Source organism: Saccopteryx leptura, chromosome 2 (genome assembly GCF_036850995.1).
Source record: "Saccopteryx leptura isolate mSacLep1 chromosome 2, mSacLep1_pri_phased_curated, whole genome shotgun sequence".
In the NCBI taxonomy this organism is placed as follows: domain Eukaryota; kingdom Metazoa; phylum Chordata; class Mammalia; order Chiroptera; family Emballonuridae; genus Saccopteryx; species Saccopteryx leptura.
In genome coordinates this window covers 348645494-348671859 of record NC_089504.1, presented here as the reverse complement: position 1 = coordinate 348671859, position 26366 = coordinate 348645494, and the positions used below count along the sequence as shown (strand labels likewise).

The following is a 26366-nucleotide window of genomic DNA, read 5'->3' as shown; positions in this document are numbered from 1 at the left end:
ATCCTGACTTTTATGAAAAGTTTTTTAAATTTCATATAGTCTATATGTGGACTATTTCTGTGTAAAATACATTCCATCTATATTCAAGCCAGTTTTAAAGTATTTTGAAGAGTTTCTACTTAGATTCCTTTTTCCAAGGAAGCTAGGAACAACCAGTTTAACCCCAAATTGGCATTATCTTAAATTCCAACATGGTAGTAATGTCTTTCTTGTTTGGATCATCTACTCTACTCTTGATTCTTTGTATCTCATTCTGGGCAACTGATCCATCAATTTGTAGATTTTGGCCAGTTTCCTAGATCCGTTTTATTGTGTCGGTAGCTTATGATGCCACCTACTGACACAAATTGGTACACATAGGCTTTAAGCCTACCAGCAGTCAGTTGTATGAAAGACAAAAAAGAAAATAGAATTTTAGCACTGGAAAAGCCCTTAGAGGTTACCTACCCTGATGATATATTTTAAGAATAAAATCAGTCTGGCCTTAGTTGCACAGTGGATAGAGCAGCGACCTGGAACGCTGAGGTTGCTGGTTTGAAAGCCTGGGCTTGCCTGGTTAAGGCCCATCTGACAAGCAACGAGCCAGCAATGAACAACTCAAGTGAAGCAACTGTGAGTTGGTACTTCTTGCTCTGCCCCTTTCCTCTCTCTGTAAAATTAACAAATTAAGTCTTTAAAAAAAATAAAAAGAATTAAATCGGGTTCTATTATCTATGATAATTAGTACTCCCCACGCACACACATATACAGACTCATTTTCCAAATTATTGCAGTTCTCCACTTCAGAGATTTTCATGGTCATGCTGGCATTTCTCAGCCTTAGAAATAAACTAAGTAGAATGAGAATTTAAATAACAAGAAACTTGTGAATTAATGGTGGCATTGAGAAAAGACTGCATAAAGATCCTTAAAGGGACTTAAAAGAGAAGGTGATTTAACATTGCCCAAGAATGAGTTACATGCATATACAAAATGGGAAATAAAACTAGATGTTTAATAAATAGGACAAGCTATTTCCCACAGTACAAGTTTGGTATTATAATGAAATGGAAAACAGACTAGGAGAAAGTATGGATTGGAGGTATATGTTTGATGTGTATACCGTATTTCCCCATGTATAAGGCACACCTTTTCCTGAGAAATTTGGGGTCTAAAACCTGGGTGCATCTTATACAGTGGTTGTAGATTCTTTTTACTTGCATTTCCTGCTGTTTTGCGCTCATTGTTGAAGACAGTGATTCACCATCAGACATAGATGAGGACAAGCTAATGGATGGAAGTTTTGACAGTGATGAGTTGTATGAATTTTATAAAACTTGAGTTTAATAACTTTATGTAAATTTTTCCTTTATTTTTTCCTTCAAATTTCGGGTCCTAAAATTAAGGTGCGCCTTATACATGGGGAAATACTATTAAAGTCATCTATGCTGTTCCTGCTTTTCTTACCATCCGTATATTCACTTAACCAAGAAGAATGTGCCCTTAACGTCCTTTTTGTTTAGAAGGATTGCTTTTCTTTTTCTTTCTTTTTTTAAAATTTTATTTATTTATTTATTTAGTCACAGTGACAGAGTCAGAGAGAGGGACAGACAGGAAGGGAGAGAGATGAGAAGCATCAATTCTTTGTTGCGGCACCTTAGTTGTTCGTTGATTGCTTTCTCTTATGTGCCTTGACCCTGGGAGTGGGGGTCTGGGGGGTGGCTACAGCAGACTGAGTGACCCCTTGGTTGAGCCAGTGACCTTGGGCTCAAGCTGGTGAGCTTTGCTCAAACCAGATGAGCCCGCACTCAAGCTGGCAACCTTGGGGTCTCTAACCTGGGTCCTCCGTATCCCAGTCCGACGTTCTATCCACTGCGCCACTGCCCAGTCAGGCTTGCTTTTCTTTTAATATATTTCGATCTCATGCTTTATAGTAAAGGGGTTATTGGAAAGTTTTTAACTTAGAAAGAATATGTATAAAAGTTTTAAGTGTATGTAAGAATAAAAAAGTTTTGCTGTGAAATTAGGGCTAACTAACTTTCTAATAGCTGAGTATATCACGACACTTCATTGTGTATGAAGATGAATAGGCATGGTACTTAAATAAGCAGCACACACTATTAAAGTCATCTGTGCTGTTCCTGCTTTTCTTACCATCCATATATTCACTTAACCAAGAAGAATGTGCCCTTAACGTCCTTTTTGTTTTCTTCATCATTTTAGCAGCGTCACCCTTTATACCAGAAAGCTGGCGGGCACTATGGGGAAAAAGCAAAACAAGAAGAAAGTGGAGGAAGTGCTAGAAGAGGAGGAAGAGGAATATGTGGTGGAAAAAGTTCTCGACCGTCGAGTTGTAAAGGGCAAAGTGGAGTACCTCCTCAAGTGGAAGGGTTTCTCAGAGTAAGTTTTACTGACCTGGATAAATCCATTCATTTAGTAACCAACTCTTTCTCAAGAATCTAATAATGTGCAGGGCCTGGGGTGTACAGTGTGATTTAGACCTGGCTTTTCATGGCTTACGAGTCTAACTAGGAAAATGAGCTCTATGTACAAAGTGCTATATAATACAAGACAGTGATTTCTGAGCAGTTTTGTGTGTGGCTTTAGACTGGTCCAAATTTGCAAAGAGAAAGTAATTTTCCTTTGAAAGAGGCAAGTTTCTAACTTTCAATTTGTACTTAAAAGCCCCTCCTCATGCCCAAGAGATTTTAACTTTGCCGAATTCTTGGTGTTAGGCAAAATCTAGTCACTCATTCTTAACTCTTTTCCAAGGACACCAGCTCGTGTCTTGCTGTGCTTCTCCTTTGTATGAGCAAGCTAACTTTGAGTGGAAAGTGACTCACTGTGCCTTCTGATTTCAGTGAGGACAACACGTGGGAGCCAGAAGAGAATCTGGATTGCCCCGACCTCATTGCTGAGTTTCTACAGTCACAGAAAACAGCACATGAGACAGATAAATCAGAAGGAGGCAAGCGCAAAGCTGACTCTGATTCTGAAGATAAGGGAGAGGAGAGCAAACCAAAGAAGAAGAAAGAAGAGGTAGGAACAGGAGTAAGGATGGTTTGTTTTTTAGTTTTTAAATTGAATTTATTGGGATAATGCTAGTTAACAATGATACGGTTTTCAGGTGCCCAGTTCTATAGCACAGCTCTGTATACTATATTGTATGTTCACCACCGTCAAATCCAGTCTTCGTCCATCACCATTTATCCCTCCATACCCTCCTTTACCAGCCCCTAAGGATGGTCACTAGTCAGAATTCTTACTGCTGTCAAAGAAGCTGAAAGCCAGATCATTTTAGCATTTTGTTTTGCTGCTTCTTGAATATCAGCAGCCATCCCTCACTTCTTCCAGAATCTTAGGCTAATGCTTACAAAATCTTTGGGGCCTGGCTCACTACTCTTTCACAAAGCCACATAATTATTTTATCTGAAGGTTCAAGAACAATTCATTCTCGTAAGTAGATAGCATTCAATGTTTTAATTGTTACAGGCTTGAGGTAGCTATTTATTCTTAGTACCTCGAAGTAAGTCATCTTTTGAGTGTGAAGAAACCTTTGTGAACATTTATTTTGCTTGAGATATGTGTCCCTTTTTACATGTGGGGAAATGTCAAGCATTTCACACCTTGGTGGGATATCACTCAGAACCATTCTAAAAGGCCTGTGAGTTGGAACTGTAGTATTGGTGAAATACAAGAGTTTGGATACGTGAATCAGAAACAGGAGTAGCTCCAGTCTGGATAGCAGTCCCACATCGTTAAAACGGTTCAATCCCTCTGGTTTTTGCAGTCAGAAAAGCCACGAGGCTTTGCCCGGGGTTTGGAGCCGGAGCGGATTATTGGAGCTACAGACTCCAGTGGCGAGCTCATGTTCCTGATGAAATGGTGAGTCTGCCAGTGGCTTTGTATGGTTGTGTTTTTCTTCTCCCATTTGTTCCATGCCAGAGGAAAGAGCTGGACCTTCGAAATTCCAGTCACCCAGGTGTGAAATCTTTAAGATGGCATAGTCCTTCGATAGTGACCCTCGGCCTGACTGCCAACCTGGACTCATGATTTACAGGTAGGGGCCCTTAGGATTTTCAGATGTTTGGCCATTTTTTAGGAGGTGGGAGAAAATCTAGAGTGGAGAGGGTATGGGGAGGAATCACATTTCACTTTTCTAAGTGAAAGGAAAAAATATGAAATGTGATTGAACCACCCTTCTCTTCTACCACCTCCTTAATAAAAATTGGGCTGGCCCCAGGCTCAGAAATTCTGTTACCTCCTCAGAGTTAGGAAGGAATTTCTGTAGCTTTTCCTTGGTCCTTAATTGTTTTGAGTCTTCCCAATTTGTACATATTCTACAATTCCAGGATCATCCAGCAGGGGTCAGCAAGGCCCCTTTTCTATATACTAAACATAGAGCAAGCCTATTTTTTTCTCCATTAAGTATAAACACCAGTGGTAGTAATATTCCATGAAACAGCCTAGTGGAAGTAATTGTCAGGAGAATGTTAAGCACTGTAATTAACCCAAAATTTTCCATACTTTTCCTATCTCTGTCCAAAAGGAATCCTGCTTCCCGCTCCCACATGCACCCCCCCTTTTTTGGTTAATTGAAAATACTTATTTTTCTCCCCCTGCCCCAGTGCATCTTAGTCATTATTTTTTGTGGTTTTTTAAAAATTTTTATTTATTTATTTATTTTTTTACAGGAACAGAGAGAGAGTCAGAGAGAGGGATAGATAGGGACAGACAGACAGGAACAGAGAGAGATGAGAAGCATCTATCATCAGTTTTTCGTTGGGACTCCTTAGTTGTTCATTGATTGCTTTCTCATATGTGCCTTGACCGTGGGCCTTCAGCAGACCGAGTAACCCCTTGCTTGAGCCAGCGACCTTGGGTCCAAGCTGGTGAGATTTTTTTGGCTCAAGCCAGATGAGCCCGCGCTCAAGCTGGCAACCTCGGGGTCTCAAACCTGGGTCCTTCCGTATCCCAGTCCGACGCTCTATCCACTGTGCCACTACCTGGTCAGGCTCTTAGTCACTGTTTTTAAAATACAAATTAGAAGTGGACAGTTCGAAGCCTTTGCCTGTGAAGGCATCATTCTGGGTACTTTGTCCTTTTGTCAGTCTAGAACCTTCTGTGAAACTCACATCTTTACTAATTCCCCTTTAGAAGGTGGCAAAGAGGCCTGACTTTACCACCACAGAAAGCCTATGTCACAGCTACCTAAACCTGTTTTCCTGTGCATTCGCTAGGTGTTGACTGAATTGTTGTTAGCCCATAGAAGAAAAGGGTTGGTTGGGGTTTTTTTTAGTTGTTGTGGGTTTTTTTTTTTTAAGTTCATTTTTAAGGTACTGCATTTGGAGGGAAAGAATTGATTCCAGGAGTTATTCAAGCCAACTAGAATACACTTTCTCGGTCTGCATTTGAGCAGTCTGAGTTATAGTAGTATCGCCATGTTGCCTAAGATGTGCGCTCCTTCAGGTGACTCACTGCTGTGCGTAAAGATTATAGCTGAATATAAATATAACTCAACAGGTTAAGTAAGATTGGTGTTGATTATAAAACCAAGTTAATTTTGAAGTTACTTTCCTGGGGAGTGGAGATACTTGTCCATTTCCAAAAATAGCTAATATTCCTATGCAGTGAAAGAGTTCGTTGTTCAGAAACATACCTTACGAGCTTACTCTTTGGTTCCATGGCACTGTGTGGCTTTGGTTTACCTGTTGCTCGGTTTCTGGAACTTTTGAGTGGTGTTTCATCAGAGATGCTATCATCTATCTGCTGCCTGCCCTATACTACTACTTCCATCTAGAACATTCTCAATGACCTGAAGATAGAGCTTACTCCTTTGTCCTATGTAATATGGATGTGATTTTCAAATTTTGAGAACATTTTAATATTCAGAAGAAAATAGAGCATTATAAAATAGTTCGTTCATTTTCTACCTCCCAGTGTTTTAGAACCATTTTAAAGCATCTGGGAGTTGTAGTATATCTGTGTGAGCATGGCATTTGGTAATCTTAAAAAGTATGATTAGGAGTCAGTGTCCATCCAATTGTCTCTGGCCAATGTCAGGTTGGTATTCAGTGTTATCCAACATAGTATGAAATACTATGAGAAAGCCAAGATCTCTCCATGGGCTCTTAGCAGTTGGCACATGGCTTTTGGAAGAATACGATAGCCTCTCTTCTTCCTTCAGAGAATCAAGAGTTACGCTGTTTTTTACCTTTCCCAGAGGTTCGTTCGTGATATTACATCACCTAGCTTTTGACAAAGATACCCAGAGGGGATTTTCAACTATAGTTGGACAAGGATGTCTCTTGACTAAAAGCTGCCAGTAAATGCTGCCTGGGCCATGTTAGCACCCTTCCCTAGCTTACGCTTCTGGAATTAATATTTTTAAAGTCCTGTCCTTTGGGTGATCCAAGTTGGGAGACCACTAGCACCAGGTCTCAAAGTCTCTCTGTGCTTTGTTCTGCAGGAAAAACTCTGATGAGGCTGACCTGGTCCCAGCCAAGGAAGCCAATGTCAAGTGCCCCCAGGTTGTCATATCCTTCTATGAGGAAAGGCTGACGTGGCATTCCTACCCCTCGGAGGATGATGACAAAAAAGATGACAAGAATTAATGCTCCTGAGTACCAGCCCCTGTCACATGACTGTGGGTTTCAAGTGGGAAGGGGAAGGAGTTCTACTTGTCTTGATACCATAGAGGTGGCTTGAGATGTCCTTTGAAGAGCCAGTATAGTTTCGGTGCCCTACAGCAGCCCAAGTGCTTTAAAGCCGTTTCATGCTGTATAGTTTGCACACCCATCCAAATGGAAGGGAAGAAGGATAAGTGTTTCAAGGCATCCCATTCTGCACTTTGCTGAGAAAAGCAAAGAGCCTTCTATGAAGGATAGAACTTGCAGAATAGGTGTGTGGGAGAGCAAAAAGATACTGTAGATCTTCAAAGAGCATCTCCACAACCCACAGCCTTCTTCCCAATAGTGTTAACTGCATTTTTACAGCGTAGCATGTCTGTAGTTTTTGGCTATTACTGGTGTATTATTTGGGGGTGGGAGGGGTGGGGTGGGAATAAAGGGAGATCGGTAGGATTGTTTTGTTAAAATTTAGGGCCTGGTTGGGTAAGTGATGAAACAATGGAATGAACAAAATTAATGATTTGGTTCTGTGTCCAGAATATTTTATCTTTTCAAAAAATGTCATTGGCAATCTGAGAACTGTGAGAGACTATAAAAGCTGTGACTGCCTGAAACTTAAAAACCAAGGTGTTCCCTGCCTGAGCTTAATGCTATTCCCAACAAAGGACTAAGCCAGTTGATAAGTTACCAAAGCTGCCATTTTGGGGATGGAAACTGGTTGGGAAGGGAAGTCTTTATTGAAGCATATACATAGGCAGATCATTCTGCCTTAGAGGTGCTAATTCTTGAAATTGACAAGAAGACCCTTTCTTTTCCAGTTGTAAAGCTATAAATACTAGCTTGTCCATCCAAGCTACTGGCTGAGTTATTTGGGGAGGGGAAGAGGGTAGCAAAGTGTGAGAGTAAAGAGAAGGACCCATCCTCTTAGGATGGAAAACTCTTGGAGCCTCTGTTTTTTGGACTTAGAACTCTGAAACCATTGGTGGCGGGGTTCAGCCACTGACAGCACAAGTTCATTGAATCACTCAAGAGTTGGATTATTTCAAAAGCCCTGGTCTCAGGAGAAGATTAAATTTTCATGCTGGGGCAGTGGTTCAGTTTAAAACACAAAACGAAAAGTTTTTTTAATCCTAAGAATTAATACCTTAAATGCTGTCTTGACTCATGAGATCCATCAGTTATTGATATCATCCAGACCTGCATCTAGAACTCCATTGTAAAATCTTTTTAGGCATGTGTTAGGTTTCTGTGAGAACTTTGTTTAAATGTAAACTTCATACTACACTGTCAGTTTTTGTCTTAATAAAACTATATAGATTTATAATCCTTGATTTGTCTTAAGTCTTGCTAGAAACCCACCTTGCCTTTTCTTACCTTACAGGTTCAGCCTGTTGGAAACAACTTGCACACTTTTATGGTTTTTAATCTCTTGAACACTATGTAGGCTTGAGAATCTGGTGCCTAGCCTGAATTTTTGAGAGGTCTCACCATGTGAATGGAGTAAATGTTTTTTGAGCATTTATAATTGCTTCAGAGACTATACATATTGTCACATCATTCTGTCTGCATATTGCTCAAAGGTTGTTTAGCACTCTGACCTGATAGCACTTCCAGACTCTGGTATGTTTGGAAACACGGAGTCTTGAGTTAGATTTAGATCCTGGCTCGTGTATTTCATAGATTTGTATGACCTTAGCTAAAGTCAACTTACCAGAATTTTCAGTAATTGGCCTTGGATTTGATCACCAAATTAAAATATCATCCATCTATTTTCTTAACATTATTTTTTGCCTATAATTCTAGAGCCAAAATGGGAGTAGACTTGTTATTTATAAAAAAGGGGAGTGGGATTTCCAGTGAGATCAAATCAGTGGTGTAACAGTTCAGCTCTACTCTTTAATACAAAGCATTTGTTTCAGGTAAACTGATATTTGAATACTTTTTTCATAACACTTCCTGTGAGTTTGGGGGGACATAAGATGGAGCTGGGAGGCCTTTTCTGTGCAGAGGTCATAGTAGCAGCAGAGCAGTCAGTACCTACATAAGAGTTGGGGTGAGCCTTACAGGTGGTGGCCCAGTGGGTAGAGCATTGACCAGTGACACTGAGGTCCCAGGTTTAAAACCCCAAGGTTGTCGGCTTGAGCATGGGGTCATTGAAAATGATACCATGGTTGCTGGTTTGAGTCCAAAGGTTGCTGGCTTAAAGCCCAATGTCACTGGCTTGAACAAGGGGTCACTGGCTCAACTTGAGTGCCCGCTCCCCGTCAAGACACATATGAAAAGCAATCAAAGAACAACTAAAGTGACACAACTGTGAGACTTGATGCTCCTCATCTCTCATTCCCCCCCACCTCTCAAAAGAAAAAAAAGTTGGGGTGAGTTGGGGTTCTGCTCTGCCTCATAAAATGCACTGAAATTAGCCTTCACCTTTGGTGTGTGTCCAGAATGGGCTGCTGTTCAGCTTGATGCCTTCACCTTTGGAACCTACTTCAGTGTCATTTCTGGATTCCTGAACTCTTGTAAAACCGTATCCTTCTCTCCAGGGACGACAATGAAATTGATAATACATACAATGAAAACTGAATTGGAGATACACATACACAATTTTGTTATCTTTAAAAGCCAACTATCACATTTCAAGGTTTAAGAAAAAAATGTTCTCATCCTACCAGTGATGGCACAGTGGATAGAGCATCAGCTTGGGACACTGAGACCCCAGGTTTGAAACCCCAAGGTTGCTAGATTGAGCATAGGGTCCCTGGCTTGAGTGCAGAGTCGCCAGCTTGAGTGTGGGATCAACAACATAATCCCACGGTCACTGGCTTGAGCCCAAGGATGCTGGCTTGAGCAAGGAAGGGGTCACTGGCTCAGCTTGAGTCCCCCAGTCAAAGCACGATGAGAAGCAATTGAACAACTAGTGATGGAACTATGAGTTGATGCTCTGTCCTTCCTTCCCTCCCTCTCACAAAAGTAAAAATTTCTCAAGTGATTATTGAAGGCACAAGTGCATGCAGAAATGTAAGAAATAACATAGGCACAACAAATTTTAAGTCAGAAAGGATTCGGAGAGCTTTTCTTCAGGCAGTGCAAAACGTGTTTGTTGGATGGCTTTTGCATCACCGTAGACCTCTTGCCTAGGAGTTGAAGAGGAGACAAGTTATTACCTTAGTTACTATTACAAAGGAAGGAAAGCTTACTAATGTAATGACAGCATCATTATTGGAGGTATTCAACACTGGCAGAGCCAGTTGAAAAAAGAAAAAAGAAAACCTTGCTCTTCCACTGTCTTCCAAAGTTAGTCTAGTTACTAGTACATGACCAGTGTGAAGCACTCTATCAATGGACAGTGCTCAGGAACAATTATTTCTGCTTTTCAGTGTCATTTGGAAGTTTTGACTAAATTTTTAATAGCTGAGTTTTTAAGTACTTATTTTCAAATGTAATCTAATATACCAGAACTCATTCACACTCAGCTCAATTTGATTTTAGCCCATGGCCATTTGGTGCTTGGCTACGTGTGCTTTGCATATCATTACAGTCTGTGGCCTGTGGCATTGGGAATCCGTTAAAGTGACTTCCGTCATGCAGAAAGGGAAAATGATAGAGGAAATTGCTACTCCAAAATAATTTTGGTGGAACTGGAATTCTGAAATGGCTCCAGATCCTGAACTATGTATGGAGCCTGGATTCTGTTTGAGATTGAATCAATCTGATTAGGTTATCTGATTGGTATGGGGATTAATCTGATCTGCAAGTTGAATCTTTTCATGAGGGTATTCCATTTAAAAATTTAGAGCTAATAGGACTGAACTAAGTCCAGGCTCAGTGTTTTCCCTCCTCTAGCATTTGAAATACCAGTATCACTTGCAGACCCACATTCAGCTTAGTAAAGAAAGGAATCTTCACCTTGCCTTGTAGCAGTAGGAATCAGCCAAGTAGAGGCATCCTGGCGTTCTGGTGTGTGGTTAAGAAAGTTTGATAGAGAAGCTTAAGATTCTCCGTCACCCTTGGTTTGCCTGTCTAGCATTGAGGTTTTGTTCAAAAGTTACTGCTTTTTCCCAGCCAATGTGTTCAAGTTGCTCATCTTGTTCTTATATGAATGACTTTTAATTGACCTTGGCCTTGAGAGCTTCCTGCTGAATAAAGTGCTGAATATTGAAAGCAAATAAAGTCAGAAATAAAACCATTGTGCTGGGGTGAAAAGCATAGTAGGCCCTGCTTTGTGGGGGCAAGTAAAGCAGTAGTTGACCCTTGAACAACACAGGGGTTGGGGCACCAACACCCCTCCCCCATGCAGTTGAAAATTCGCATATAACCTGACTCCCCAAAAACGTAATAGCCTACTGTACTGTTTACCAGAAATCTTACCAATAACAGTTAACACATATTTTATATTTTATGTGTATTCTTACAATAAAGAGAAAAGAAAATGTTACCCATAAAATATATTTACAGTATTTATTGAAAAAAATTCACATATATGTGGATCTGTGCAATTCAAACACATTGTTCAAGGGTCAACTGTAGTCTATTTCTAAGGCGTTTTTTCATTAGGTCATTTTAAGTGGCAGAACTCCAAGGTAAGGTTGAAACATTTAAGTTGACAATATGTGCTGACAATTCAGTTCTATAGTTTTTGCTTATATTAAATACTTTGTGTTAAAATATTCAACAGCAGGCCTGGGTCTGCACTGTGACCTTGTTGATTTGCATGGTGGTGACAGTACCAAAGCTTCAGTGTTTGCTCCACATGGATTTTTAAATCCAACTCGACTTTGACCAATCCTGGCCTGTTTACTGTTTGCATAGTCTGGGGTCAGCCTGGGCAACTTGGGGGCCTGGCTCTGGGACAGGGCAGAGCACCAACTCTTTGGTCTTTCCACCTCTCCCCATGTAAACTGAACTAGGTTTTGCTTTCTTGGTTGAAATAGCATCTGGAATGAAGTAACAAATACTGTGCAACTTGTCTTCAGTCTGCAGTTAAAGGTAGATTGAAACAAAGAACCAAATTTAAGACTATTGTATTTTTGAATACTCAAAAAGGAATTTTCTATCCAACTGATTTTTGAAAACACACCTCTAGCAAGATCCCATACTCTCCTTAGGAGATAGCATGCACACTAGGTTGTTTCTCAGCTAATTCACTTTCAATGAATACCTGGACAGAAAAAGGACTAGAACTCGATCAGGTGTGAGGTTTCACATGCACTCCCCAGAGTCCCTGACTGCGCCAAGATGAAGACAGAACCAGAGGCAAGGAGGCTGACCGACCTCTGCGTGAGAAGAAAGTCAAGGTGAAGGAGGGTTATCATTCTTGGTACACTGACAAAAAGACAAGTCAAAGGTCTGTCCCTATTTACTTCCCAGATGAATCAGTGATTGGAAAACAAGGCTTAATCACTTCAGATAATCAGGCACATGGGTTTTGCTAGAACATTTCTGTACTTGGCTGTGTGAAAACAACTTCCAGAGAAGCAGACACCAATCTAGTTACCTGTATTTGTATATGGATAGCATCAATAAGGAAATGAACATCTGGCTGAAGGTACCCTAAAACTGATTGTCTGACTTTCCGATTGTTGCTCTAGGTCAGTGCCTACTGGGTGTGGTAGGAGACTTGCAGATGGTGGGGTTATTTTTCATGCAAGGCACTTGTTTTTCCAGGTATTTGCCGAACAGACCTGAAGAGCAGCAAGGCCTGGCTAACCTGGGGCTGTTAAAGCAGAGACTAGGGCAGCCTGAGGAAGACAGGGTTCTTTGGAAAGTACCTTCCTAATCACCAGCTCTCTGACTAGTTGCTGTTAGCTTTCCCAAGTAAGGGTGGGGAGTCAGCCATGGAGGCCAGGTTTGCAGACATGGTCTCTAGATCACTAGGTTACCTTCTCTGTTCTATATATTTTTTTAATTTATTGATACTGAAATAGTGCTCTCCTGCCCCCCACTTAATTGCTGAGATCTATGTAAGGCAGATGTTGAAACAATGGGTCTAGTGCCATCTCCTCAAATGAATTGGGATGTATGGGAAATTGGCTTGAATGAAGCCTAGGGCTGCTGAAATCAAGAAAAAGCAAGCCTTCTACCCCTACCCAAGCAGGTCACACTGAAGTTTGGGCCTTGGTTAAGGATTGAGGCCTGCACATCTCCTTCCCAACCCTAGAATTTCTTCCCACTGTCTTAGGTGTAGCAGCTCTTTCACAGGCCTTGAGTCCTATCTTCCTGCCAGAAAAAACCTTGAAGCAGTAACACCCACTCCACCTGCCAGCAGCAAAAGAGGTCAATCCCACAGCAGTGCTGACCAACTTGGCCCAAAGCCCCAGCTAATCAGCGTGATCCCAGACACAACTGCACATCTCTCCACAAGGGGACATGGGAGAGGGGAGACAAAAATACTCAAGTCAACACTAGCAGAGGGAGCGAGAGTAATTTTTTGCTTGAAAAATCTTGACATCTCTTAAAGAGTTGTAAAACCAAGATAAAAGTGATAGCCCAATAATGTACTAAACAAACCAAAATACACGTACATTTCTAGAAGGGATATAAAAACATTACTCTGAATTTTACCATCAGTTTACTCTTCTATATGTAATTTTTATCAGCATGAATTTTTCAACCTTAATTTTTAGTGAAGATTCTTGGTTTAATCTGGCTGACAAATATTACTTAACTCCCAAGTTAAGGAAGAGCTCTTATTTAGATGACCAACCTTTTCCAACCAGAGATGGGGGAAAGCCCCTGTAAATTGGAACAAATCTAAGAAATCAATGTTATTTCCTGAATTCTATTCCTCCTTAGGATAAACTCTAGCAACATAGTTGAAAGACTAGGATGAGCCAAGTTACACAGTGATACAGGGAAACTCAAGATCAGAGATTCAGTTATAAGAATCATGGCTTCTGGTTGTAAACCTTGTCCAGTAATATCAGACTGCCAGTGAACTTTGATTACTTGAGCATTTATTTGCTGCCCACCTCAAGATGGGCATATGGCAGTGCCAACAAGCCCCCAGTACCTTGAAATATTCTGCACTGGTATTAAGACAAGGTTATTGGGGGGGGGGGGTGTCGAGCAAGAACAGATTCTGGTCACCTCAGCTGGAGCTTTCCGATGCCTTAAAAGCTGGTGTCTAGCTCCCTGCTTCTCCAGTCTGTGGCTCTGCAGCACTTGGCACATGTTGGGCCTGTCAATTTCTCAGGTTTTCACCTTCATAGTCAATACTGTGACAACCCTCCAATGCTCTACAACCCTTTGGCATGTAGGCAGGCCACCTCGTCCTAGCCTAGCCCTATGAGGAAAGGCCAGAATTCTGAATCCTGAGGAGTTAGCTGGGAAACGTGAAGAGTCCTTTATTAACACCTGCTTAGAAGGTTTAATACAGTATTTGACTATTCTTTTGTCTTTTTAAATTACTCATTGTCAAACTCCACCCACGTTCCCCTATGAGCTCTGCCTTAGCCACACAATGGCAAGCCCTCATGAGGCCTATTTATTGTTTAAATTCAAGGTAGGGAAAAATTGCACTTGAGAATGAATCATCCATTTTATTTTATTTTGTCATGTGCTCACAACCTCTCTCTCTTTTCCCCTCCCTGGCAGGTCACAGATAAATTAAAAATAAAATCTACAAGGAAAATAATTTATAAAAGCACTTCCCAGGCTCCTGTCTTCCATCACTACTGCTCTCATTTAGTGTGTTGTCCACTTTCCCCTACTCAAGTCAGGGAATCGGCACTCCCCCACTTAACTCACGCCTCTAGTCCAGACAGTACTCCAGAGCCAGACTGGGCTGGGGGACAGCAGTAGCAAATGGTTAAAAATAAAGACACTGCTCCTGGCACCATATGGCCACCCTGGCACTCCCCTCTCTGCCTCTGCCCGACAGTCCTCCAGGAGCCCTTGCTAAGCTGGAGATATGGAGAAGCTTCCTGTGGCCAAGAGCCTGGTGCGGGGGAAGGTGCTCTCAACCCCCATTACATGCACTTCTCATTCTCCTAGGAAGAAACCCAAAAAAGAAAGCAGACAGAGACCTCAGGACGGAGGAGAAAAATCCCAAATGTTCACACAGTTACACGGAGTCTTTATGGCAAAGAGAACATTTAGCAGCTTTGAATATTGGGGTACCTCCTTTTTACTCAAAACAAGCATTCTAGACCCTATCAGTGAAACAGGGCTCAAACCCTAAAAAAAAAAAAAAAAAAAAAAAAATCAAAGCGCAAGAAACTCTAAGACTAGTTTTTTTGTTGTTGCTGGGTTTTATAGTTTTTTGTCTTTTCCAGTGACAAGCCCAGTTGGTGGGAGGCCTGAGTGGTCACTCCCCAGCATTGTGCTGAATACTGCCTGGTTTCTCCACATTATCTCCCTGTCTCAGAACAGCCCCAGAAGGCTGCAGAAGAGTTCTGGGCAGCCAGTGAGGGGCGAGGAGAAAACAGCATTCACATGCAGGCTCTGATGGAGTCTGATGGAGTCAGGGAAGCCTCAGCTCAGTGGTGACTGGGCACAAGGGAAATGGAGTGGCAGGAGAGTGAGTGACATGCTTGGTGTTGGGGCTGCTGCGACAAGGGGCCTTGTGACCCTTTCCTGTCCACTCTACCCTTTAACCCTAACCTTCCAAGCTAGTGTTGGGTCCCAGTGGCTCCCCTGTGGTGAAACATTCAAGGAGATAATCTAAGAGCTCCCCTTCAGGGATGCCAAAGTGCAGGAGCAGAAAGAGTTCACAAAGCCCCTCCCAGAACCCACCCTGTGGTGCTCCACCCCTGCCCTGGGGTGAAGTGGGGTTTACTCACACCAATGACCTAGTCCCACCTAAAACCTGCTGCCTGGAATCCTGGCCAGATTCAATCTTAACCTGCACTTTTTTCTTTCAGCTTTGATTTTTTTTGGTTTCTTTCCTTCCTTCCTTTCTGGAATGAGACTTTCTACTCCTTTCCTTTCCTCTCACAAGTCCCTTCCTTCCCCTTTGTCAAGCCTCCATCAATGCCATCACCACCCCACCCCTTCCCTCGAAGGAAAGGGGGTTGGGTGAGAACCCTGTCCACCCAAACAGTGGCTATTTCCACCCTCCCCAGTGGGAAAGCTGAGCCAGACAGCGCCTGTGCCCGCCTCTTCCTGTCCACTGACCCGCAGTCATCCCATTGGAGAAGATCTATTGGATAAGAAGGCATTCAAGTCCCCGCTGTAGGTCCAGGTCCAGGCCCAGCCCTTCTACAGTTTCAATCTTGGTGAGCGTCAACCCCCATTCTTCCCCAGGCTCACTTTCTCCGGTCCTTTGGCTTCCTCTCCTGCCGCCTGGCCTGCTGGTCAGCTAGGGTGCGGGGAATGAGGAGTACACTGCCATCCCCAGCGTACTGGAGAGCATACTGACTGGGCGAATAGGGTCGCCCATTCTCGTCTCGCAGCCGCCCAAACACCTCCTGGTACAGACTCTGGACCTTCTGCTTCATCTGCCGCAGGGAGCGGAGGAACTCCACCTTCTCCCGCAGCAGTCGGGCTTTATCACGCTGCAGATCCTCTACATCCCGTTCCAGGTTCAGGATGGTGTCCAACTTGCGCTTGCGGCAGTTCTGCGCCGCCATCTTGTTCTTGCCCCTGCGCCGGATGTCCCGGATGAGGCTTAACTGGGCTTCGCTGAGCTGGTATTTGGACAGCAGCTCATTGAATTCCTCCACAGGCAGGTTAATGATTTTGTCATTGGTGAAGGGGATCTTCATGGCTCGGGCTCGATGCTCATCCCGGCTCATCTGCTTGTCTAAGAAGTCAGCCTGCTTCTCTTTGCTGCCTTTCTTGAGGGTGCTGGGTGGTGGCAGCTCAGCAGAGTCAAGGGCACTGGGCGCCATGTTGTATGTGTGGTTGTGGCCCACATGCTCCAAGTAGGGCAGGCAGGAGAGCTGAGACGGATCCTGGTAGCTCATGCGGCAGAACTTGGAATACTCAGGTTGGTAGCCCACAGCGCCCTCCGCCTCTTCTAGATCCACGGTTTCGGAGTCAGAACTGTAGCCAACAGCACCTTCCTCAGAAAAGGAGGAAGAGGCTGAGGAAGAAGCAGAGGAGGAAGAGGAGGAGGAGGAGGAAGAAGAGCTGCCTTCAGAGCTGCTCAGGGAGGAAGGGCTATGGCTGGAGTCTAAGGAGAGGCCTGAGTCAGAGTCAAATTCCTCTTCGAGCTGGGACGCCTGCATGGAGTTAAATCCTTCTTCAATGGCCAGGTCCATGAGGCTGATCTCATCCAGCATGGCTTCATCTAACAGACCCCCAAGTGGGTCAGGCAGCTCAGGGCCTGCTGTGTCATTGGCTGTGCCATTGAGCTGTGGCGGAAAGAAGAGGCCCGCCAGGTTGGTCGAGCCAAAGGTGGAGTTGAGGCTGGTGGAATTGCTGGGGACCAGAGGAAGCAGTGTGGAGCTGCTAGCCACAGGCAGGCTTTCCACCTCCGGGCTAAAAAGTGAGAAGTCCTGGCTGCAGCCCCCAAGGGACGCCTGATGCAGGCTGACATTCTGGTTGATGGGAGTGTTGGGGGCAAGGCTGTAGTTGGTGCTCAGTGGGTCTCCAGGAGGGGCATTGTATAGGATCTCACTGGTTGATGTGTTCGCTTCCATGGCCTGGGAGGGAAGAAGAGTGTCACCTTTCACTCAGAACAGATTCCCTCCCCATGTGAGGTTGGGGGCTTACACTAGCAGCCACCCAACACAGGCACAACTGCATGGGTATAAAGACGAGCCTGGAAATCAGAACCCACAGCATCAATTCTTGGTCCTGGCTGGTCCGCCAGGCCTGGCAGAGATGGGTTTCCTCCCTATGGACTCCACCCCAATGCAGGACTGACCAGCTCATGTTTGGCCAGACTCCCCCACCGTGGAGAGTAAGAAAACACCTAACATTGACTACCTCCTCATTGCAAAATCGGTACAGTAAAAAGAAGACCAAAGCTTGGAGTGAGAAAACCTAGCCGTGACCCTGAACCTCTCTGAGCTTCATTTCCTCACCCTTAAAGTAATAAAGGGCTAATGCAGATGACTGCGAGGGCCAAGTTAGATGAAAATGGCTATAAGGCATTGCATGAATATCAGCCTTTTTAAATGCTAAACCTTGGAAGTACCCAGCCAAGTACTTAATTGCTTGAAGGAAAGAAAAGCATACCTAGGAGACAGGTCCACTCTACAAGCTTCAGGCCCTGGGGTTTTTAACCCAAACCCTACTCCTGACTCTACCTCTACTGCCCCAAGGAGACACCTAGGCAGTTACTGCTCAGTGTTCCCCTTTCCATCAGATACAGATGTTCCGCTTTCTTTTCCCAGAGGGGAAAAAGCAGCTAAGTGGTAAGACACCCACATAAAGTCCGATAGGTTTGTGTCCTGTTCTGATAGTCCTACCTGCATTTCCATGATGGACATGAGATCTTGCCACTGCTGTTCCAAATCAAATGGTGATTCTGTCCCCGTGAGGAGAGGAGACAAGAGGTTGTTTTGGAGGCCTGGGGGCTCACTCTCACTAGGCACTGCTTCTGTTAAGCTGGAAATGTCTGCTGGAAACTAGGGCAAAACACAGAAGCTTTAACACAGAAAGAAGGAAAAACCAGCCTTCTGCTTTCCTCCCAGAGACTACCACCTGAGGTTCTGTTTCTTCCTTCCTGATTTCACCCCCAGCAGCCAGGACAATGCCAGCACTAAGAGTTGCCCCTCAGGCAGCCGCAAAGAAATGTGTGCAGGCTGCCCTGCTGGTTTGGTGGCCTCTCCCTGGAGTCCTGCTCACCTCAGCATTCTCCCCAAAGGGGCAGGTAGCCTCCAGCAGCCTAAGGCACTCTTCCAGGGACAGGGCTGTCTGGTCCTCCCCACCAGGCACCTGTGGCAACAGCAACTGTAAGTCTGACTGATCCGGGCTCGACTGCCTGCAGGCTTGAAGCCTCTTCCCCAGCTTTCCCAAGGGGATGCTGAAGGAGGACCTGCAGAGATGCAAGCCCACACTCGCCCTCTGTTCCCAGGCTAATGACTGGTCCTAGATCCCTAACTCTGGAGGAGAACAGAGGGAGGGTGGAAGAGTCCTGACACAAGAAGGAATCTGCTAGGTGCTTTGCATCCTCGGTGCAGTTTGTTAGCAAGGCCTGGCCCCTCTGTTTCTGTTTTGCTCATCCACTCCTCTCTCAGCCCACCCACTTTAAGTTGTGACTTAAAAAACCCAACCCCAAATATACCTTCAGCTCCATCCCAGACACAACTGCCTTCTCTAAAATGTTTCTGGGCATGAACAGAGATGGGAGTACCTGGGCAGGGAAGCTCTCCCCAGTTTCTCCATCCACTAGCAGGTTTCGTGCCAGAACTTCTGCGCCCTCGCCTGGCCAGGTGTCCTCCTGCTCCGCTCCATCTTGCAGTTCCTTATCCACATCCTGCTCTTTCTGGCGATGACTATAGTCAAAAATTTCACGCCCAGCCCCCAGGTCAATATCCTGTCGCCAAAGGATGTCAATCAGATCTATGTCCTGAAAGACAGATCACCATGACTTTAGCTCTCGGGTCCAGGGGCCCCTCCGTCCCTGTCCTGACTCTCAGAGGTCCTTCCTAGCATCACTCCAACTATTCCTTCACAGCCCTACACCTGCCAACCTCTACCCCTACCATCTGTACCATTCATCCATCTCCAGATACCAGCCTCCAAAAAAAACAGGAGCTAGCAAGAACTACTAGCATGACCATCATCATATAGGCCGGTGGGGCTTAGGATCTGGCCCAGAAACACAACCCGGCCAAAAGGCAGGGCCACCTCATTGCTGTGTAAGAAGGGAGAAGATAAGGGGCATTTCTCATCTGAGGAATGGGAATCCCTTAAAACATGATTTGTAGGAAGCTGGCCACAGCAAGCAGGAGCAAAATTGTCATGCAGAATTGCTTAGAGGTGGCGGGGCTTGCATCAGCCCATGGTGCCATCATTTGCATAAAGGGGTGGGGTGGGCTGGAGAGGAAAATCCCTGCATTTACAACCACCTGATGCAACCAATGACAACGACAGGCTGTCACCAGCCCTTCCTAAAGTCGTTCCCCCTTCCCTGGCAGAGACAGGAGTAAGACTGAACACCCACAATTCTTAAAGCCCAGGCTCACCTCAAGATCCATCCCTGCCAGAATCCCCACTCTCAGTGATCCTAGTAAACTGCGGTCCCAGGAGAGCCTAAAGCAGTCAGCTGATCCTCACTGGGCACCCCACCCTGACAAGGCCAGCCCCATGGTGCCCCTCACACCAGAGCTGTCACTCCCTTCCTTACCACACCCAGGGCTCACTGACACCCTATCAGTCAACTCACTCAAGGACATAGCCCCCAACACCACTTGGTCACAACTGCTGCCTCAGGTACCAAAAATGTCTCCCTCCTGCTCTTCTGATCAGTTCCTGCACCAACTGCCACCCCACTGCCACCAGCAGAGAATACCAATAAATAAGAGCTATTCGGGCTTCTCTACACATGCCGCCCCCAATGGCTAAAGAAACCCTACAGTGTTGCCTTCTATTCAGAGGTTAAAAAGCCGGCACTTTTCAGAAAGCAATGTCCTTAGAGTAGACCCACCTCCCTAGCCCTGACCAGGTATCCTTTCCCCACCATAACCCTCCCTGAGCCTAGGGCCTCCCACCAGGTGTACCTCTCCCTTTGGTCTCCCCATATACACCAACCTGAACAGAAGCCCTGGACCCAGGAGCAGAGGGGGGCTGAGCCACCCGGTGACCAGCCAGCAAAGAGTTAAGGGGCCTGCTCCCTTTGGCAGGGCCCCCACCGCGGTGAGAGCTGCGGGCCAGGCGGGTCATGGTCTGCGAGATGAGCCCCAGGACAGCCGGTGCCGGGCAGCCGGACAGGGGGCTGCAAGGAGCTCCTGGCTTGCAGGGAGCACACCAGGCTGGAAGGGTGGCCCCGAGCTAGCTCCGAGGGGCCTGAGGAGCGGCCCCGCCCGTACTGCTGCCTGGGCGGCCCAGCCCAGCCCTCTTCCTCCATCCTTGAGCAGCCCCCTCCCACCTCACAACCCCAGTTCCACTCAGGCGCCCGGCAGCCCCCACCCTGAGCTCACCGCAGAGGCTGCAGTGAGACGGGACTCCCACCCCATGCTCCGTGCTCGAGCTGCAGAGAAAAGCAAGCTCCCTCCTGGGCCTATCCTCCCACTCCTCCCTCTCCCCCTTCCCACGCCCCCCAAACTTGTTACCTAGGCTGCAGCAAGGAGCCAATCCCCTCCCCCTCCCACCCTGCAGGTCACTGCTGAGGCTGCAGAGAGCCAATCCCCTCCCCCAGGTCAGCAGCTGGGCTGCGGAAAGAGCCAATCCCCTCCCACTGTCGTTACCTAGGCTGCGACGAGAGCCAATCTCCTCCCCCAAGTCTCCGCTGGAGATGCGGAAAGAGCCAATCCCCTCCCACCGCCTGTTACCTAGCTGCAGCCCGGAGCCAATCTCTGCACCAGGGCAGCTGGAGAAGCTGCCGCAAGGAACCAGCCCATCCCTGGGCCGCCTCCGTCTCCTCAAGGAGACGCACCCAGGGGCGGGCAGCCCCACCCTGCCCAGTCAGCCAGCGGGGGTGGCGCAGTGAGAGAGCCCTGGGGGAAGGGGTGCCACTCTCCCTCCGGTCGCATCCTGCTTACCCACCCACTGAGGACTGGGCAGACACTCCTCCTGAAGCTTCTGCGGGAATATAAGTTTTTCCCTGGAAGTGATGGGAGTTTTCCCGTTCCTCAGGAGGGCTGTGGCCAGTTGTCCTCAAGCCCAAGGATCACAAGCCAGGCTGGGCAGGAACCCAGTGCACCCAGACCTCACTGTGAGCCAGGGGCTTTGTCACCCTACAACAGGCCAGACAAGAGGAAGGGAAAATGCCATTTGCACATGTGCAGCAGTGTCAAATGCTGGCCAGGCCTTACTCCCAGGCAAGAGGGAGACATGAGCCTAAAGGCCAGCGCTGAAGGAGACAGGTGTGGCGTGTCCCCTGTCGCCTTTACCCTAGCTTTGTTCAGGATTCTTTGCCTGACCCCTGGCCCACATCTCTAAAGCTGGAACGAAGTCCCTGACAGAACCAGGATCCCAGCTCTCTGATCCCCACTGCTACTCCCCTTGAGCCTAAGGTCAGGTCAGGGACAGAATGTTCTCCTTGGTCAACAGACTGCTCCTTGCCTGGAAAGAGCTAGCTGTACACAGGCCACCCTCGCTCTGGGCAGAGTGCCAACCTCGAGGGGAATCCTATCCCTGACAAGGGCCTGGGCTATGGCTGTCCATCGAATAGGCCTGGCAGGGGAGAGCCGCCACCCCAGGGATAATACCAGCTCCAGCAATGCCTGTCACATGCTCTAGACCTGGGTATTTTTATCCCCGAGTTGCCGAGGAAATGTTGTTCTAGACACACAATAATCCTCCCATCCCCCATACCCAGCCTGGGCCCCTAATGCTGACCCACCACCAGCCCCCAAAGGGAGAAGTGAAGGCCTGGTGTCATGGAAAAAAATAACCTTCATGAAGGCCAAGAAATGGAGGAAAGCAGGGTCAAAATCTCACCCCACCTCATACCACCCCAGCCGATCCATATTATATCCAAAACAGCTCATCCCAGGCAAGTTCTCAGCAGGAATAGGAATGGCACTACCCCCCTCCCCCACAGGGTTCCCAAGAGCAAGCCCAGTTACACCCACCCTTTGGGAAGATATACTGAGCAAGAGGACAAAAGAGAAGGCTGGGAGGCATACTTCTTCAGACCACTGAGCCAAGACCGAAATCCATTTGAATGGAAAAGACAGGGGAAGAAGAAGAGAAATTAAAGTTCCCAGTGGCACTGGAGGCGAGGAATGCTCATGGCTCTCATGCTCAAATAATTCTAGTCTCTCTCCAAGCAGATCCAATATGAACTAGCTGAGCAGTAGAGCAACCCTAGTACTACTGACATTTGGGGCTGCATCAGTCTGTCATTTGAGGACTGTCCTGTGCTTTTTAGGAAGTTTAGCAGCATCCCTGGCCTCTCCCTACTAGATGCCAATATTTCTTCCTCTAGTTAGGACAAACAAAACAGTCTCCAGACATTGTCACATGTCTCCTGGAGGGCAAAATCGCTCCCAGTTTGGGGCCTCTGGCCCAGAGGAAGCCACATGCTTTGACAAACACTAACATTCAGAGAACTGAGCTCAGGAACAGGCTCAAGTATAGCACAGGAGGCAAACCCTGGTCTGACTGGTGGGCAGAAAAAGGCAAGTTCAGCATCTGCAATGCTTTTTACATTCCCCTCTCCCCAACCCCCAAGACTCAGCTCTGGAAAACTCAGCCCAGTGCAACCCAGTCTTCTATTCTCCTAATGGTGAGGAGACTGCAGTGGGCCTTTATCCAAGCTCCTTGGGGCTGAGGGGCAAGCCAGGGCCAAACAGCTCAAAGCCATTTTATCACGCTGGTGGAATAGGGACAACAGTAGCCATTCACATCATTAAAGGCAACTACATCACCTTCTACCCCAAACAGAAAGTATGTCAGCCACACGTCAGTTCAAGGTCTCTGACAGCACAAAGCAAGCTGACAGGCAGCAGAATGCAGTTCCTCTTCTAGCTCGCAGGCCTCACCTTCCTACTCCCTGCAGTGGGCCTTTGCACAGATGGAAGCCTTGGTCCTCACTGGACCGACAATAATTATCTAAATCTACCCCGTGGCTCAGGCCAAGGACAGCAGACTTATCAGGGCCTTAAAACAACCACCGGACTGCCCACAAAGGAGGAGAAGTTTAGGATGTGTATGTGTTCTGATTTGGGGGGAGGTACCGGGCAAAAGTCCGCAAAGTATTTGTGTCTTAGCAACAGATATACACCGCATCAAAGCCCATCACAACATGACTCCCTCCCCCACTCCGGGGCCTCCAGGAGTCATGTTGAAATCCAAGCAGTAAACATACTGGCATGTTCTAGGAACCTCCCACTGCCCTGACAGTACATTTAGAGGTAGGTCAATGGTTCAACACAGGAAATGCTCCCAGCCCCCAATCCTAGTCAGATAGTTCAGCTCATTCCTAGCCAAGAACAACACTTGAGACCCCCTCTGGAACCTCTCTGGTTCTTTACAGGGGTTAGTACTACAAGCACAGTCCTCCAGGACCAGACACCCCACACCCCAACCCAACCCATCCCACTCATCCCTCCATGTGTCCACTAACCTCTTTGGTTAAGTCTCCACTGACTGGAGGGGCTACAGCCCCCAAATCCTCCAAATCTTCACTGAATCCCTGCTCCGTTTCGCTTTCTCGCACCCCGTTGTCTGGGCCCGTCACATCTTGGAGGCCACTGGAACTCTCGAGGGCAAGGCCGGAGCTGGGCTGGCTGCCAGAGACAGACCCCTCCGGATCCCGGTGTACCAGCCAGGCGTTGACCTCAGTGGACGGCACCTGGAACCTGTCCAGGGCCCTCACCTGATTGAGGAGCCGCCGGGCAGTGAAGTAATTGTCCAGGTCTATGCTCTTGGGGTGGATACCATAGCCATCCAAGGTATTCCTCAGGTTGTGGAACTGGGTCTGAGTATAGGCAGAACTGGGCCCCAGGATGATCTCCCGGAGCGGGGGGAGCTGTGAGGTCAGGTAAGTATCCACGTCCACCCGCACCCCAATCAAACTCAGCAGAATGGTGAACTGGAGGAGTCCTTCCGTTAAGTATTTCTTCAGAGAAAGCATTGCTGAAGGACCACAATGTTTATGCTTTTTGGTTTTTAAATCTTCCAAAAGACAAATCAAGGCCACTGCTCTGTTGCTCCAGCCAGCAAGGTACCCCTCAGTGCCAAACCCTGTATCCCACCCTGGCAGAACACAGGGGCTGAGCTCCCCGATGGCCTTGGAGGAAAGCACAGCACGTGGAGCCAAGGCCACACTCCAGACCACATTCACTTTTCCCTTCTCAACACCTCACCTCGGAAAGTACAACTGCTCTTGACCCAGTCCAGGCCCTCAGGGCCCACGTGACTTACTGTCTCCACAGTCCACATACAGTCACTTCCTCACTCACATTAGTTGTCCTCTGTAGATTCCAATGCAGGCTATTCTCAGGAACAGCTGATGGGCTCTTTTTCCCCCCTTCTCTTTCCTAAGGTTTATTTTCTTTGGCTGGAGCTACAGGCCTTTTGTCTTGGGTCAGAGTGTCCCGCCTCCTCCACACTTACCAGGGGGGTTTCCAGAGAAACCTGAAATGGAAATCACAAGAGCAACAGGATAAGATTCCATAATTTTCACACCATGATCAAGGCAAAAGGTAGGAAACACATTAAAAGGCTGCTTTTATGGGAGAGAAAATAAGTCAATTATTATCCTCCCTGAAAAGCAAAAACCTTTTATAGGCAGAACAACTATGAAAGGAAGTATGGCTTACAAAGGATCAAAGGATGCCTGTTTCTGTAGATTAAATGTGCAATACCCTAAAACAGAGCTTGTTGTGGATAAGCAGACAATGAATGCCCGGGGCATTCAAAATATTTTACATGTCTGATTTACCAACCCTCCCCCCATCCCATACACACAAAACCCTGCTTCTATATTTAGCATGAGAAGTCCATTTTCTATTTTAAAGGAAAGTTGCCCATCTCTCAGGAAAAAAATTGCCTACAATCCTTGTCCCATCAGTTCTAGAGTGGAGGTAGAGATTATTAATAGACAGGAGTGTAAGCGGACATGTGGAACCCGTTTAGGCCACCACTTCACAGAAAGGATAATGCTTTTTGTTTTCTCAACTTTGAAATCTGACTTCTCTTTTCCATCACTCTCATTAAAATAGCGCGGGGGGCTAAGAAGGATATGGGAGGAGGGGCTTGGGCAGGATTATTCGGCCCAGAATTTGCATAGGCAGATTTTATTTTCATTCACATGACCTTCTGAGCCAAAACAGAAGGATATGGCAAAGTTCTCAACCCAGATAGCCAAGTGGGCAGGAAGTAAGTCTGCCTTTCAGTTTCTGGTCTCTAGTTTTGGGCTTCTATTAACCTTTGAAACCAAGACATATCCCTCTTCACTGCTGTGACCCACCTACCAACTTCATCCTAAGGGAAAAAGGGATCAACATCTACACATACACCCACGCCCCTTAGAGTAATCACAATTACGACCCAGAGTTTCAGCTTACACTGCCCTCCCGTTTTCACGCAATTGATTACTAAAATCTCTGACAAGCCCAGTTCAAGAAATCGGGTAAGGTCTCTTAAAGATTGAGTAGGGCCTGAGGCCTCTGGTCTGAGCCCGGTCCCACCCCGCCCCGGATACCCGAGTCCGGCTGACACCAAGTCGCCATGCCCGCTCTCGGCTCCTCGGCTTCTAGCCTTCTGGGGCAGCAGTGAACAAGTGCTCCTTTCCTGGCCTTGACCCACCCTTACCGCCAAATCCCATCCCGCCCTCCGCTATGGCCCCACCCCGCGCCCCAGCCCGGGCCTAACACCACGCCTTCTCGTGCCCTCAGCCCTCCCCAGTCCAACCCACTCGGGAGCCGGCTTTCTCCACGGACTCGCGGCCCCTCCCTGCCAGGCCCAGGGCCCGGCCCCGACGCGAACCCCGCTCGGCTGCCCGCTCCCGCCTCCTGCCCCTCAGCTCCACCCCGCCGCCCTTCAGCCCCTAAGTCTCGGCCCCGCGACGCTGCGCGTCTCCCGTCAGAAAAAGGAATATGCCGGATACCCGCGGCTGAGCTCGGCGTCCGCCGCTGCGGCCACAGCAGGTCCTCAACCCGAGTCCCGGCCTTGCCGCCGCCACCCCCGGCGGGCCTAGAGCTCAGCCTCCGCTTCCCTCCCCGCCCCCTCCTCCCACCGCACTCGGAAGCCCGC

General features: G+C 47.0%; 2 protein-coding genes across 6 annotated transcripts in view; one reads left to right on the top strand and one right to left on the bottom strand.

The window, feature by feature from the left end:
- Positions 1 to 14815, top strand: part of CBX1 (chromobox 1) — a 29197-nt gene extending 14382 nt beyond the window's left edge. For both annotated transcript variants that reach the window (XM_066364437.1, XM_066364438.1), the window contains exons 2-5: positions 2203 to 2379; positions 2841 to 3018; positions 3770 to 3864; positions 6449 to 14815. In XM_066364437.1, the coding sequence (XP_066220534.1) occupies positions 2240 to 2379; positions 2841 to 3018; positions 3770 to 3864; positions 6449 to 6593 (558 nt within the window). In that variant the 5' untranslated portion in view covers positions 2203 to 2239 and the 3' untranslated portion in view covers positions 6594 to 14815. The remainder of the gene's footprint in view (positions 1 to 2202; positions 2380 to 2840; positions 3019 to 3769; positions 3865 to 6448) is intronic.
- Positions 14134 to 26366, bottom strand: NFE2L1 (NFE2 like bZIP transcription factor 1). Of its 4 annotated transcripts, none has more exons than XM_066364433.1 (6): positions 26221 to 26366; positions 23734 to 24746; positions 18853 to 19068; positions 18345 to 18434; positions 17966 to 18124; positions 14134 to 17194 (listed from the first exon to the last, which is right to left on the bottom strand). In XM_066364433.1, exons 2-6 carry the CDS (start codon positions 24241 to 24243, stop codon positions 15854 to 15856), a joined length of 2316 nt encoding a protein of 771 aa, XP_066220530.1. In that variant the 5' UTR covers positions 24244 to 24746; positions 26221 to 26366; the 3' UTR covers positions 14134 to 15853. The 4 variants fall into 4 exon arrangements, with proteins under 4 accessions (XP_066220530.1, XP_066220529.1, XP_066220531.1 ...); XM_066364432.1 differs by lacking the exon at positions 26221 to 26366 and adding an exon at positions 25816 to 25937; XM_066364434.1 differs by lacking the exon at positions 26221 to 26366 and adding an exon at positions 25816 to 25937 and having other exon boundaries at positions 18853 to 19035.

Bases quoted from the DNA above. Each gene is read 5' to 3' on its own strand.
- NFE2L1 (XM_066364433.1), bottom strand. From the start codon at position 24,243: ATGCTTTCTCTGAAGAAATACTTAACGGAAGGACTCCTCCAGTTCACC. The intron at 19,069-23,733 runs GTTAGTGGACAC...TCTGTCTTTCAG, and splicing joins GTGGAGACTTAACCAAAGAG to GACATAGATCTGATTGACAT. The intron at 18,125-18,344 runs GTGAGCAGGACT...GTTTTGCCCTAG, and splicing joins CCTTTGGGGAGAATGCTGAG to TTTCCAGCAGACATTTCCAG.